The 13,524-nt window shown below is 43.4% G+C and overlaps 1 protein-coding gene across 4 annotated transcripts in view; it reads right to left on the bottom strand.

Annotated features, from left to right (window-relative positions):
• LOC121284020 (periostin-like) overlaps positions 1-13,524 on the bottom strand; it is a 101,595-nt gene that overhangs the window by 23,301 nt on the left and 64,770 nt on the right. For all 4 annotated transcript variants that reach the window (XM_041198945.1, XM_041198947.1, XM_041198946.1 and 1 more), the window contains exons 12-15: positions 12,556-12,686; positions 11,661-11,791; positions 10,654-10,756; positions 7,767-7,834 (exon numbers count right to left, since the gene is read on the bottom strand). In XM_041198945.1, coding sequence (XP_041054879.1) covers positions 7,767-7,834; positions 10,654-10,756; positions 11,661-11,791; positions 12,556-12,686 — 433 coding nt within the window. The remainder of the gene's footprint in view (positions 1-7,766; positions 7,835-10,653; positions 10,757-11,660; positions 11,792-12,555; positions 12,687-13,524) is intronic.

Raw genomic sequence — 13,524 nt, 5'->3', positions numbered from 1 at the left:
TCTCAGTTTTGCAGTTCAAACTCTACTGACCGCAGGGACTGCTCAATTGAGTGGACAGAAAAACCTTTTAGATATTTTTCATGAGGAGAGCTCTCTGATTCAGAGAGCTTTTGATGGATTACTTTCTTGTCCTTTACCCAGGGGTGAAAAGTGTCTGAGACAGATGGAGATTGTTGCCTCAGCTGGAGACAAAACCTCTGGTGAGGAAGAGAGGATTAGGAGGAGGAGGAGAAGAGTGAGAGAAAGAAGGGAACTCAGGGAGGCTCAGGATGCTGCGGTTCCTCAGGAAGGGGACAGATCCTGAGGGTCCTCCCTCACTCTGATGGTGCAGAAATCTATGCATGGCAATATGTAATAAATGTACAACTCCTCAATACCAAGAGGTATTGCAGAATTTTCAAACTTCTGCCGCCATGAAGTTTGACATGGTTGGCAGAGATTGGCTAAAATTTAAAATTAAAACAGAAAATGCTGGGAAATACTCAGCAGGCCTGGTAACATCTGTGGAGAGAGAAACAGAGTTAACGTTTTGAATCCATATGACTTCTTTAGAGCTGAAGAGAGGTAGAAATATAATGGATTTTATACTGTTGAAGAGAGGGGTTGGAGCAGGTGGAGCAAAATAGAAATTCAGGGATGGGTGGGAGTGCAGGAGAGGTTTGACAAAGATGTCATGGACACAAGACAAGGGAGTGGTAATGATAGTGTTAAAGACTAAGGCAGTTGTTAAAAGTTGCAAAAGATCAGATAGCAGAATGTGTTAATAGCAGAACAAGGGTCATGGCTTCCTGAAGACAAAACTTAAGAACAAGTGGCCTTGTGGGGGAGAGGGTTGGGAAGAAATATCAACATGGAGGACAGAGTTCATGGTCTCATGTTGAACTCGTTGGTAAGTGCAGCAGGCTTTAAAGTGCCTAATCAGAAGATGAGGCGCTGTTGCTCTAGTTTGTATTGGGGAACTCGAGGAACAGCATCCCATCTTCCAATAAGAAGTCAGAATACCACTGGCATTCGGGTGCATAACCCGCTGTCGGCAAGCGACTGTGTTATTCAGCCCATTGGATGGGATAAGCATAGTGAGGGAAGAAATATTAAGGTGTTTTTGCATCCTTGAAAGTGGATAAATCATCAGGCCCAGATGAAGTGTATCCCAGGCTGCTAAGGGAACAAGGGAAGAAATAGTGGGGGCTTTTGTAACTTTTGTCCAATGCTTTCTGGCTCCAGACAAGGTGCCAAAGGACCTGAGGACAACTATCATTGTACCACAGTCAGATTAACCTCAAGGATGGGAAAATTATTGGAAAAATCTCTGAGGGACATTGTAAATTGCCATTTAGAGAGGCACCCATTAATCAAGGATAGTCAACATGGATTTATCAAGGGAATTTCATGTCTGGCTAACTTGATGAAGTTTTTAAAGAAATAACAAGGATGGTCAATAAGGTTAGTGTGTTTAGTGTAGTCAAAATGGATTTTAGCAAGGCTTCTGACAAGATCCCAGACTGATCAGTAAATAACAAGCTCATGGGATCCAAGGAAAGGTGCCATATTGGATCCAAAATTGGCTCAGTGGCTGGAAGCAATGTGTTGTGGTCAACTGGTGTTTTTGTGACTGGATGATTGTTTCCAGAGGGGTTCCACAGGACTCAGTACTGGGTCACTTTTTGTTCAAGGTACATATCAATGAAAGGCTGAAATGTAAGGAGCATGATGAAGAAGTTTTCAGAGCTTACAAAGATTGGCCATGCGTTTGATAGTGAGAAGGAAGCTGTAAACTGCAGGAAGTTATCAATGGATTGACCAGGTGGATAGAAAAGTGGAAAATGGGATTCAATCCCAGAGAAGTGTGAGCTAAGGACAAACAAGGCAAGGGAATACACAATAAATGGTAGGATTTTGAGAAAAATGCAGAGGACCAGAGGAATGCATGTCTACAGATTCTCGAAGATAGCAGAACAGATTAGATAAGATGGTCAAGAATGCATATAGAATATATTCCTTTATTGGCTCTGAGGGCTACAGTATAAAAGCAGGGAGTTGCAAGAGAACTGTGTAAAATACTAATTAGAATGCAGATAGAGTACTGTATGCAGTTCTGGTTACCACATTAATGGAAGGATATGATCATACTAGAGAGGATACATTGTAAGGCATTGGGCATAGTTCAGTTGGTCTTATTAATGTATTCATAATCATATGTAGTTCAACAGTAAGTATTTAATAACTGCTAGAAACTTTATACATAGGTACAGGAAAGGTCCAAGCTAGGTGTTCTCTCCATGTTTGCTTCTACACACGGCTCTGTCCAACACTACACTGATCCCCAGGTGCTAGTCATGTGTTCTCTTACATCACTGTGTGGGTGGTATTGTACTCAGTCCCACATTAATCCTTTATGTGCCAGACCCTCGTACTACAGATACAAAAGAAATTCACAAGGATGTTTTTAGAAATGGGGACTTTTAGACACAAGGAAAGACTGGGTAAAGCAGGGTTTATTTTCTTTGGGTCAGGGGAGGCTAAGGGGACTTTTATTTGAGGTGCAAAAAATTTGGAGGCCTAGATACAATGGATAGGAAGAACCTATTTCCATTAGTAGAGAGTTCAATGACCAGAGGCATAGATTTAAAGCAATTGGTGGAAGGATTAGAGGGGCATCAATGGAGATTTTTTTTCACCCAGCATATGGTTGGGGTCTGAAACTCTGCCTGAAGGAATGGTAGATGCAGAAACCCTCATCAGGTTTAAAAAACACTTGGATATGCATGACAGATACCATAAACTATAGGGCCACAGCCTAAGAGATGGAAATTGGAATTAGGCTGGATAGCTCCTTTTCAGCTTCAAACATGATGGGCTTTGCTCTGTGCCATAAATCTTTCTATGTCTCTATGTTTCTATTTTGTGTTTATCTTAGTTTCAATTCTATTTGCATCTTTTATCATTTTTAACTCTCCTCTTCACTACCTTCTTACTGTTAAGCTGCTGATAACTATATTTAGCCTCCGCAGCTATTCCTTTCCTCGGTCTCTCAATTCAATGCTGTATTCTTCATCTTAACCTGTTTCTGCCTCGATCCCCTTCCCTTTTCTTTTGCTTGGATCTGTGGAGATCATTTTCCTCTTCATTTCAATTTGGTTAACTGACTTTGGGTTTGCTTCATTGGTTTGGTAAGTTTTGGAAATGCATTAATCCTGCAGACCTAACATTATACTTTCAAAGGCGTTTCACTTTCCTCCAGTGAATTGTGACTGAAAACATTTCTGCCAATCTATTTAGTGTTGTTTCCACATATAATTGCACTTAGCCCTTTTAAAATTATACTGGCTCTTGTTCTTAGGCATTTCTGACTTCCATATTATTATATACTTATATATAATTTTGTAGTCACTTTTCCTCAGGGTGCTAAGTATGCTATTTCCTGTACACTGGGTGGAATTTAATACTCTCTCTCCTTTGGCAAGTTTGAAGGTGGGTGAAGCATTACATTGTGCAGATGGGAGGGTGGCGAGTGGGAACCTTGTTTCCTTCCTGTCGCTGTCCCAATTAAGTCCATGGCAGCTATTAATGCTGACTTATTAACCCCGCAGGGGTGGGGGACTTAACATGCAGGAAAGACAAAAAGCAAACTGGGCTTCCCGAAGGCCCCTCATTGTCAGGCACTCAGTGCCTGACTGAGTGACCAGGCATGGAAGGGAGGGCCCGCTGAAAGCCACCCACTCCTGCTCTTGCTGTCGACTCTCCTCCCCAGCCCCCCCACACGGCCCCCACTCTGTGACCTCAACTACCGCCACCCCACCCCACCCCACCCCTTGCAGTCACGTGTGCCTGGCTCTATGGTGCTCCTAGGCCTCAAGTTGGCATTGTGTCGGTAGCAGCCACCACCTCCCTGGTGGCGCTGCCAAGCAATGAAGGAACGTCAGCCTCTAATTTGCTGGCAGCCCTCAGTAGGTGGGAGATCCACCCCTGGGAACCCTGATCCCGGGGGAGGCCCACCATTGCCCAGTTAAATGCCTGATCAATATTTAATGTGGCGGATCTTCCCGAAAAGAGGTGTGTAGTGCTCTTGCCAGCTCTCCAGCTGCCATCGCCTCCACTCGATATACTGCCCACTATCTGGATCATTTACCTGGTCAGGATGAGCACTGCTTCTGCTGCTCCCTTGATGTACTTAGGTCATAAAACAGACATGCATTGTATTTTTCTTCTCTGATCCTAAAATATTTGTGTTACACCAGATTATATCTTGTTGATTGAAAGAACGGGGCGGGGTTTTCCGCACCCACCCCCTCCCCCGCCGCTGCAATCTTCCAGTCCCGCTGTAAGTCAGTGGGCTTCTGGGCGGGGGGCCGCCTCGCCAGGGGCGGGTCCCACCCACCACGGGGCCGGAAAATCCCGGCCAACATTCCAGTTCTCACCAACTCTTTCTATCGCTGCGTAAAGCAATTTGTTCTCCTTCTGGTGTTAACCTGGGGCCTGCAGTATACCCCGTGTATTATGTGGGATTTTTTGCTCTTTGTAGATGTAGCTGTAGCTCCCCACCTGCTGCTCGAACAGGATCGAGTTTTTTTTTCCTTGCCGGCACTCTCATCTATAGGCCGGGGGACCAGCACTCAGGAAATAAAATAAGGGACACTTCATCTGGAGGGCTGGGGGTGGGGGTGTGCTGATGACTGTGGGTGGAATTCTCCCAAAATGATATTGTGTGGTGCCGGGTGGTTTCGGCAGCCCCCAGCCCGCTCTCGGTAATGGCGTCAACTCGCGCCCGATTCGGCGCTTGGAGCCTCATTAATTATGCTGAGGCGCGTTTTGCTCCGAATCACCTGGCGGGTCAGGAGCTGGTTCATCCGCCCGCCATCAACTGGTGGGTTCACTGGTCCGGGCTTCATATTTAAAGGCCAGTCCAACACACAATATCAATCTCTCCAGACCACCAGAGATGTCTGCAACCCCTAAGAAGAAGGCTGAGAGCTTCAGGACGAGGTCTGCACCCCGCTTCACCCACCGGGCCCTCCAGGCCTTGGTCAGAGGGGCACAGGAATAATGACACGGGTGCCTGCAGGAAGCACAGGAAACTAACTTTTTGCATCCCGCTGGATTTTCTGCTCCCACCGCCATGAAACCCGCTGCGGTTGGGGAGCAGAGGTGGAGGTTGGTAAGTGTGAGACCTCAGGGGGAGGGGTGGGATTTTAACATGAGAGTGGGTAGGGATATGAGTCTTGAGACCATAATAACAGGCGGGGTGGGGGGGTGTGGGGGGGTGAAGGGATTGGGGGGGGGTGGGGGGGCGTGGTATTAAAATCAACTAAAACTTACAGCTTATGTTGTTGAGTCACAACATTTACCATCTCTCTGCTGGCTGACTCACTCAATTGCAGTCCTGCTCAAATCATTTAAACTCACCCTCAAGACTCCCAGGATCCATCTCCCGCAGGCTGTCCAAGAAATTCAGGGCAAATTCAGGGACACTGAGCAAACATTCTAAATAAGGACCAATCCCTTAAATTATGGGACAATCAGGTCACCCTGCGTATAGACTGCATCATCTTCTCTTTTCTCACCTCCATTCATCTAAACATCCTACACCTCAGAATGTTACATTCACATCCAACTTCAGTATCTCACCATGCTTCTGGCATTCCCATTACATTGTAGTTTTCAATTGCTACAACAGCTTCCAGATGGTGGGCTTGATTTTGATTGCTTTTGCCTGACGCTACCAGGGTGATAATGGAATCAAAATGGGGTCGGTAGCATTACTGTTCCACCAGCATTGGCAATACAGCCGGCTCTATTTTGAATGAGCTCTACCATCTGGTGTCCAAAGCACCCACTGGTTTCAGGCAATAGGCCCATTCTAATATGTATATAGGTGTCTTATGACATAAATATAGCCCTTATTTTCAATTTAGGGCAGGGCTTGTTTGGAGTCTGCACATGTGCCAAGGATGACGGAACCAAAGAGGACACAAAAAAATGGTGTTGATTTATTTTTGTAATCTGCTCCTTCACAAATCTAACCTGCACTCCTATCACTCTGGCACCCCCACCCTCTGTGATCTCAAGCCCTTTCCCCTAGCGGGCACACTGATCTGATTTCGAGGCCTCAATCCTGCAAGCTGCACCAAAACATCTGTTTAACACATCATATGTTGCCTGCCAGATTCAATTGAGCCGTTGCCTCAAAATCCTCGAGGCCTCTTTGTCACCTGAATTGGTGGCCAACAAACACACTGGTTGGTCACCTAAAAGTCAGAATCAATCCCTTTCATTCCTAGTGCATCTAGTATTCATGTATATATCGTTTCCTTTCAAATTTCCGCTTGTCCACCTATTACCGGTCTCCAGCTCCATATCTGGGTATTAAGTCCAAACCAACCTTCTGGCTACTTTGTCTGCTATGAGAAGTCTGATCTGGGATCGCGTTTTCTCCCTGCCTTTGCCTACCCTTCTCCCATCCTCCTCATGACCTACGTAGTTTAAAAGATTTTCAACCGGTGCTTAACTATTATTTGCAAATCTCTCTGGCCACTTGCTTTAGGTACAGTTCTCGCTCTGTTTTGAAAAATATTCCCAGTTTTATGACTGCATAATTTCAAGGTCACAAAGTCCTAAATAAATCATAGATAAGGATAAAAATCATGACTACTAGCTAACTTTCATGGGCAAATGCAAGATAGTGGCCTGGGTTTTGCAGGTACTAATAACAGTGAAAATGACAGCAACTTCTGGAGTGTGTAGTGAGCAGTAAAACATGAAAATCCGCTAACTGTGGTCAAGTGATTCTGCACTTCTCCATTGGGTGAGCTTTTGGAATCCCCCCAGAATGCAATCAATTAGAAATCACTGAACTGATAAGAACATGTCATTATTAAACTTGCTGCAAAATCTCTTGAAAAGATTACACTTATTGAATGAAGTGTAACTGGGTTTTTAGTGGGGGACCAAGTTCATAATTATTACTGAACAGCTTCACTTGCCCTGAAAAGCTAATTTTGTACTTGTGGAAAATCAAATTTCTCCATTGTGATAAAAAATATCAACATTTAGAAAATAATAATCTTTTTAGTTGGTTATGATATTTCAGCTTCTACTTTAAACCCATGTGTTTGTCCCAATCTTTATTCCACTCTCTGTAAAATGATATTAAAAAGTGAAGAATAATCAGGGCTTTTAATGTCCCAGTTTGCTGTCTATGATAATGCTCCAATGTGATTGGCTGCTTAGCCTGCTGGATGCCTGGAGACCTCTCTGACTTGGTGCCAGATTCAAACAAAGGGGAAATATACACCATACTGATTGCTAAATCTTTGTGGGCAGCTTTCTTTGAGGTCAGCTGCAGGTACCATCACTTTGCCACTAACTGTGAAATCCAGCTCATTGTATTATGTTAAGCCATGCTAATATACTGTGGATTGTAGAAATATATTTGAAACCACAAATTTGGAACATCATAAAAACATAAATTAATGTAAAAATATATCCAAAGTATATCATGTAAAGAGATTATTTTTGTTAGCCTAAATATATGATCAATATATGGCCAATATCTCCACCAAAGGAATGAGCCATAACACACTTGTGACTTTGCTGCTCACAATTTATCTGGCCACCTTCCCCATAATACTATTGCTTGTATCTCACTGTTGATGGTTATATATTGCTTATCTACACAGTATTTATTATTACTAATTCAAAATGTTATGCAATACATATGCTTGGCTCAAATGTTTTGATGCTCCAATTTTAAATTAAAAGAAACTTACCTTAAACTGAATGTACTTGATTATTTTTGTAAGAATTCTGTACAGGTAGTCACTTCCTACAGGAAGATCTGTTGAAGTAGATTCAAGATTCAAAGTCATGACCTGAATGTTCATAAATCTTCACTCTCGCAACACTTTAATAATCAGCTACATTAATAATTAAGCTGAAAAGCAACATTCATAATTGGCTATGAAAACATAATGCTGAATTATTTTGAACAAGAATGTGGTGGCGCTCCAGCATGACCAGGATGAGAGCCATCAGAAAAGCATCTCTTTTGAGTTTCAGAAGATTAAATACTGGTTTGATGAACATACAAAAGAGTTCCAACCAGTGGCTTTCCCAGTGACTTTTCAACTCTTAGCTTGCAGTTTGCCCACAGTAGAGGAAAATACTATTAAAAAAATGACATGCTCATCCAGCTTCCATTGGTCATTTTGCTTTGGCCTGCACCATACAAAGCAGCAGGATTTTAGGTTCAATCCTTGGGACTGAGGCAGCTTGGGTGATGGTGAAGATCTACAATTAGCCTTTGCATCCTTTAACTGAAGCGGGGAAAATACTAGCCACACTCCTTTTTACTGCACACTCATGGCCTGATGCTGAAATAATGTGCATGTGCAGTGGTCGGGATTGAGCAAGATTTTGATTTGCCCTTTTGATTGAGTAGAATGCCAATATTCACTGTTCAGGGTCATAAGTCAAAAATGACCCCTCTTGTTTCAGTACTAAATTGTGGATTAATCCATATTAATTCAGAAGGGAACTGGATTGTGGTGCGATCCATATGGCGATGGCATCAGCTCATCTCACACAAAGTAGAATTTACACAGGATGACCATTTGTACAGATAACTTAAGTACATGATATTCTTTATCCAGCGAAAGGGAACAAGGTGAAATACGGGTACTGGACCTCGTACCCAGGAAGCTGGACATGGGGATTTTCCAGATTTTGAGTCCTGGAATTCAGGGGACTGGGGGTGGGTTAATAGAATAATTTAAAGCTGGGCTGATTTCTCTGCAAGGTAGATCCAGCCAGGATGGGGAAAGGAAGGGATGAGGGGCAGACCAGGCTGGCTTCTGCTGTTAATCTCAGACCCAGAGAGCAGGGGATCAACGCATCACAAAGTGGATATGATGGACAGCAATGATTAATGGGGATTGCATTTTCCAGGACAGGACCCAGTTTTTGGAATGCTGGATAAGGCGCCCGGGACCTGTACTTCATTTCATGCAATTAGGAGCTATGAATTCTGAAAAATGTCAGTATTGAAACATCTTAAACCCTTCAAACGCTTTTGGAGGGAGGGGGTAATATATGTTGTGATATCAGAAAGGAACATATTTTAATAGATCATGCTGAACCTTGAAAAAATATATTTCTTGGATTGGAACAGCTGGATTTTTATCAATATCAGCAAACAGTTTGGGCTGGATCACAGCAGCCCTCTGGGAATGGGGATGGCGGTGAGAGGGAGCCATAAAATAACAGGGGAATGCATGGGGTTGGAGTGCCTATTATCTCTCTGCCACCATGCCATTTTGCCAGTGGCTGGGAGGGTGGAGGATGACCCTCCCATCCAGAGGCCAAATGAACCACTTAAGAGTCACTTTCCACTACTGCTGGGATTTTAGCATGTGGAGGCAGCCAGATGACCACCTCCCTGCAGGCTCATGGTGCTTTGGCCAACTGAGGGGCCTCTGGTGGCAACGGCCATCTCTATGACAGCTGCACCACCTGACCTCACAAACCCCATCCTCACCTTTCGTCGGGGCCTACCTGGCTGGCCCTGGACCCCGCTTACCATGTTGGAGAGGCACCTTCCTTCTATGGCATCCTCTTCGCCCAGGTGCAATCCCAGCTATAGCTACCACTCCTGGTGTCACTGCTGAGACTGTTGAGCTGCCAGCCCTTCAAGTGGCTGGCAGCTCCTGGGGTCGGACATCCCCAACAGCAACCATTCAGTTTCCTGAGCCCCAAGGAATGCGGCCATGTGTCCCACGAGCAGCTGAAGTGGGGTGGCCCCAGCTTTCCAGCCCATTGTCCGGGATGAGGGCAGCTTCAACATCACTCATGGAGCTTGACAGCATTCAGGAAAATGCAGCCTGCTTTGTTTGGCACCCCATCCACCACCTTAAACATTCATTCCCTCCACCACCAAAGCACAGTGGCAGCAGCATGTACCATGTATAAGAGGTACTGCAGCAACTCAAGGCTCCTTCAGCAGCACCTTCCAAACCCATTAACTCTACCATCTAGAAGGACAAGGGCAGCAGATGCATGGGAATGCCACCACCTGCAAGTTCCCCTCCAAGCTACACACCACTCTAACTTGGAACTATACCACTATTATTTTACTGTCACTAGGTCAAAATCCTGGAACTCCCTGCCTGACAGCACTGTGGACGTTCCTACACCACATGGACTGCAACGGTTCAAGATGGTGGCTCACCACCACCTTTTCAAGGGCAATTAGGGATGTGCAATAAATGCTGGCCTAGACAGCGATGCTCACATCCTGTGAAAGGATATTAAAACACCCCGCCACAAGAACAAAAATTCCAGTCTTTGTTTAACTTCACCTGTGCTGAGTCAAGGTATTAACACTAAAAATTTCCTCTGAGGTTTTCCTAATTGGCTGCTCTAAACCTGGCAGGTGATAAAAGGAAGCCCCAGGTAAACCATGTAAAACGGGTTTGTAGTAATCCACCATCAAAGGTACAGCAACTGAGGGAATTGCCAATGCTACTGTTCTGAAAGACATACAAACAGACAAACAGGCAGCAGACAGATTGAAAGGGTCCATTTAGCATTGAGTCCTTTCAGATTTCATTAATTGTAAAACTGGAAGAGATTCAACCGACTAGAAAACAAAAAGCTTACCTTTTGGAAAGAGTAAGGAATTAACCACATGGATAACACCATTGTTTGCCATGAGATCAGATTCTTTGGACTTCACGTTATTTACTAACAGTGTGTTGTTCACCTGAAAGCAAAGAGGATTGATGACTTGAGTGCATTCCCAGCCTTTTATCAATAATCTTTTTTTACAATAGATGACCCATGTACTTTTAATTTGTGAAAGATGAACTTCCTTGGTTTCATGTTTTAAAGTTAAGTAAGTTCCCCCTAATGGTTAAGTTTGTTTATCCAGTGAACAGCCATGCCATACAAACACTAAAGGTCTCAGAGTCAATCCCCAGTCTGTGCAGAATTAGTTAATCCCAGCCGGGAGAGCAGTTGAGTGCGGCAAGTGCCCACAGCACCTCTGGGTCATGGACAACAAATAGCTTAGAGTTCTCATTCAGCAATCCCTGTTACAAATACAGGTGAACAAAATTGTGGGTGGGAGCTTGGCTGCAAATTCCTATCTTTCCTTTCTCACGATAGTTATAAAGATTGTCGACATTCACCGACAAGGTTCACACGTGAATAATGGTCACTTAAGTGAAATACTAAGATTGTTCCATGCTGATGGAACAATCTTAGTGCTTTTCATTAACTTGCTGAAGAACATGAAACAGATGAAGATATGGTGACCCTGACATTACCCTGTAAGAAGGTTAGCTGTTCTGTGCATTAAGGACATATGCTCTATCGAGGCCTGTATTATCATTTATTCTAGTGAAAACATTGTCTGCGTTTCCTTGCTAAAATTTCCCCTACATGGCAGAATTCTGGCTGTCATTTAATCAGAGATGATTTTGGCCAGCTGATTTTTAAAAATATACATTAGAAATAGATGCCTAGAATTTGAACATATAAGTGTTAATTTGGGGTAATAACATCTTTTCTCAATGTGTAACAAGGATTGGAATATACATGCTGTGGAATATTCCAGCTTTAAAGTAAACTGGCTGAAAGGTACATGTAGTCAAGGCGAAACTCACCAGTTTTACCATAACTCTGCTGCCCTGGTATGATTTCAGTACATTGGTGACTCCATATTCAATACCACCTCCGACGTAAACTCCTTTGAGGAGGTGATACAAGAGGATGTGTCTCAGAGCATTTTTATCATCTGTAAAATAGAATGGCAATTTTCATCTGATTTTCTCTTTGTGTAAATTTCTGAGAATTTCCTAATAAAAAATAAATGCTAATATGTGCTTACACTTTAACAGAGCCATAAAAATAAAAGAAAATGGGGACAAGTTTCCTTTGTGCCCCAAACTGTATGCGATTCCAGGTTTAAGCAGTGACAGAGAGACCCATGGTCTGGATTTTAAAAAGCCGACTAGATCAAGCAAGCTGCAGGCACCAATCAATTCATCCCTCATAATTAAGTCTGGGGTGAGTGCTCAGTGAGGGGAGGGAGAGTGAGCCGTAGGTAGCGTACATTTGCCTTAGGGAGCCCGGAAGAGCATGCCTGTTTCTTTGGGCTCCACAAAATGCAACATTTTAAAAAAACGTTTTGTGCCTTTTTTACAAATAGCCTTCAGCTGTCGCTTTAAGGGCCACTGGTCAAGATGTTCAAGACCCTTGCGTTGCAAATTCTGACTGGAACATACAAAATTAGGAGTGCGTGTCTGACATGAAGGCTGGCATCTCGTTTCAATATTGAAAACTAAGCCTGTGCTCATTTCAGGATATAATCAGGGCCACCTAAAAAAGAGACCCCAACCAATTTAGTGATGGCCTCACCTCATGCAGATAAGGACAGGAGCTCTGCATTGATCAACTAGTTATTGTCGCATCTGCTTTAGGCTCATAAAATTGGTGCAAAAATGTTAAATCTAGAATCCATTCTTTAAAATCTGAAATCTTGGATTTTTGATTTCTTACTTGTCAACTCCTTTAGCTCATCTGATGAAAGACTGTCAAATACATCATTGGTTGGAACAAATAAAGTCCAGTCTCCCTCTTCAGTAAGCAGTTCTGTCAAACCTGCAGATTCTGCCAGAGTCAGGAATATGCTGATAAGAAAAGTAATCATAATTTTAGTGGAAGTGCATTGACAAGAGAAAATTCTGAGTAAGATATAAATAGGAAAAGAGCAGTCAACCCCCTTAGCTGGCCGTAATATGAAGATTCAAGTTGAGCACCCAGACAGAACAGTCTCACGTTTCTTCTGCATTAACAAGGATTCCGTATTCTTTTACTCCCTCCTGTGGGAATTTACTATATAAAGTGGAACTATATTCAATAATTTGAGAACTGTAAGTTCTCTTACTTTGTAATGATAGCTAACGTATTTCTTCTGGTTCTACATTGGAGTGCTGCATGGGGCCCCAAAAAATTTCAACTGGGCTACTGTCTCACTGTACTACCCATTCCATGGTCATAAATCCCCATCCTTGCTGCTAACTGTCACATTCCAGCCCAATTGACTTTGTGCCAATCCAAATCCAGCAAGCTTTATTGTTTATTCATTCGTGAGATGGGGGAAGCACTGATATGGCCAGCATTTATTGCCCCTCCATAAGTGTCCTTGAGAAGGTGATGAGCCACCTTGTTGACAATGGGGTGACTTGCTAGGCCATCTCAGAAGTTGGCTAAGGATCAACTACATTGCTGTGGATCTAGAGTCACATGTAGATCAGACCAGGCAAGGACAACAGATTTTTCTTCCGGAAGGGATATTAGTGTACCAGAGGGATTTTTACAGTAATCCAGTATTTTACTAGTCACCATTAATCACATCAGCTTTGTATCCCAAATTTAATTGAATTTAAATTCCCTAACTGCCATGGTGGGATTTGAACTTGTGTATCCAGATCATTTGTCCAGACGTCTGGGTTACTAGCCCAGTAA

The sequence above is a fragment of the Carcharodon carcharias genome, chromosome 11 (assembly GCF_017639515.1).
Source record: "Carcharodon carcharias isolate sCarCar2 chromosome 11, sCarCar2.pri, whole genome shotgun sequence".
Classification (NCBI taxonomy): domain Eukaryota; kingdom Metazoa; phylum Chordata; class Chondrichthyes; order Lamniformes; family Lamnidae; genus Carcharodon; species Carcharodon carcharias.
Note: the sequence above shows the minus strand (reverse complement) of the source record. Positions and strands in the feature narration are given on the sequence as shown.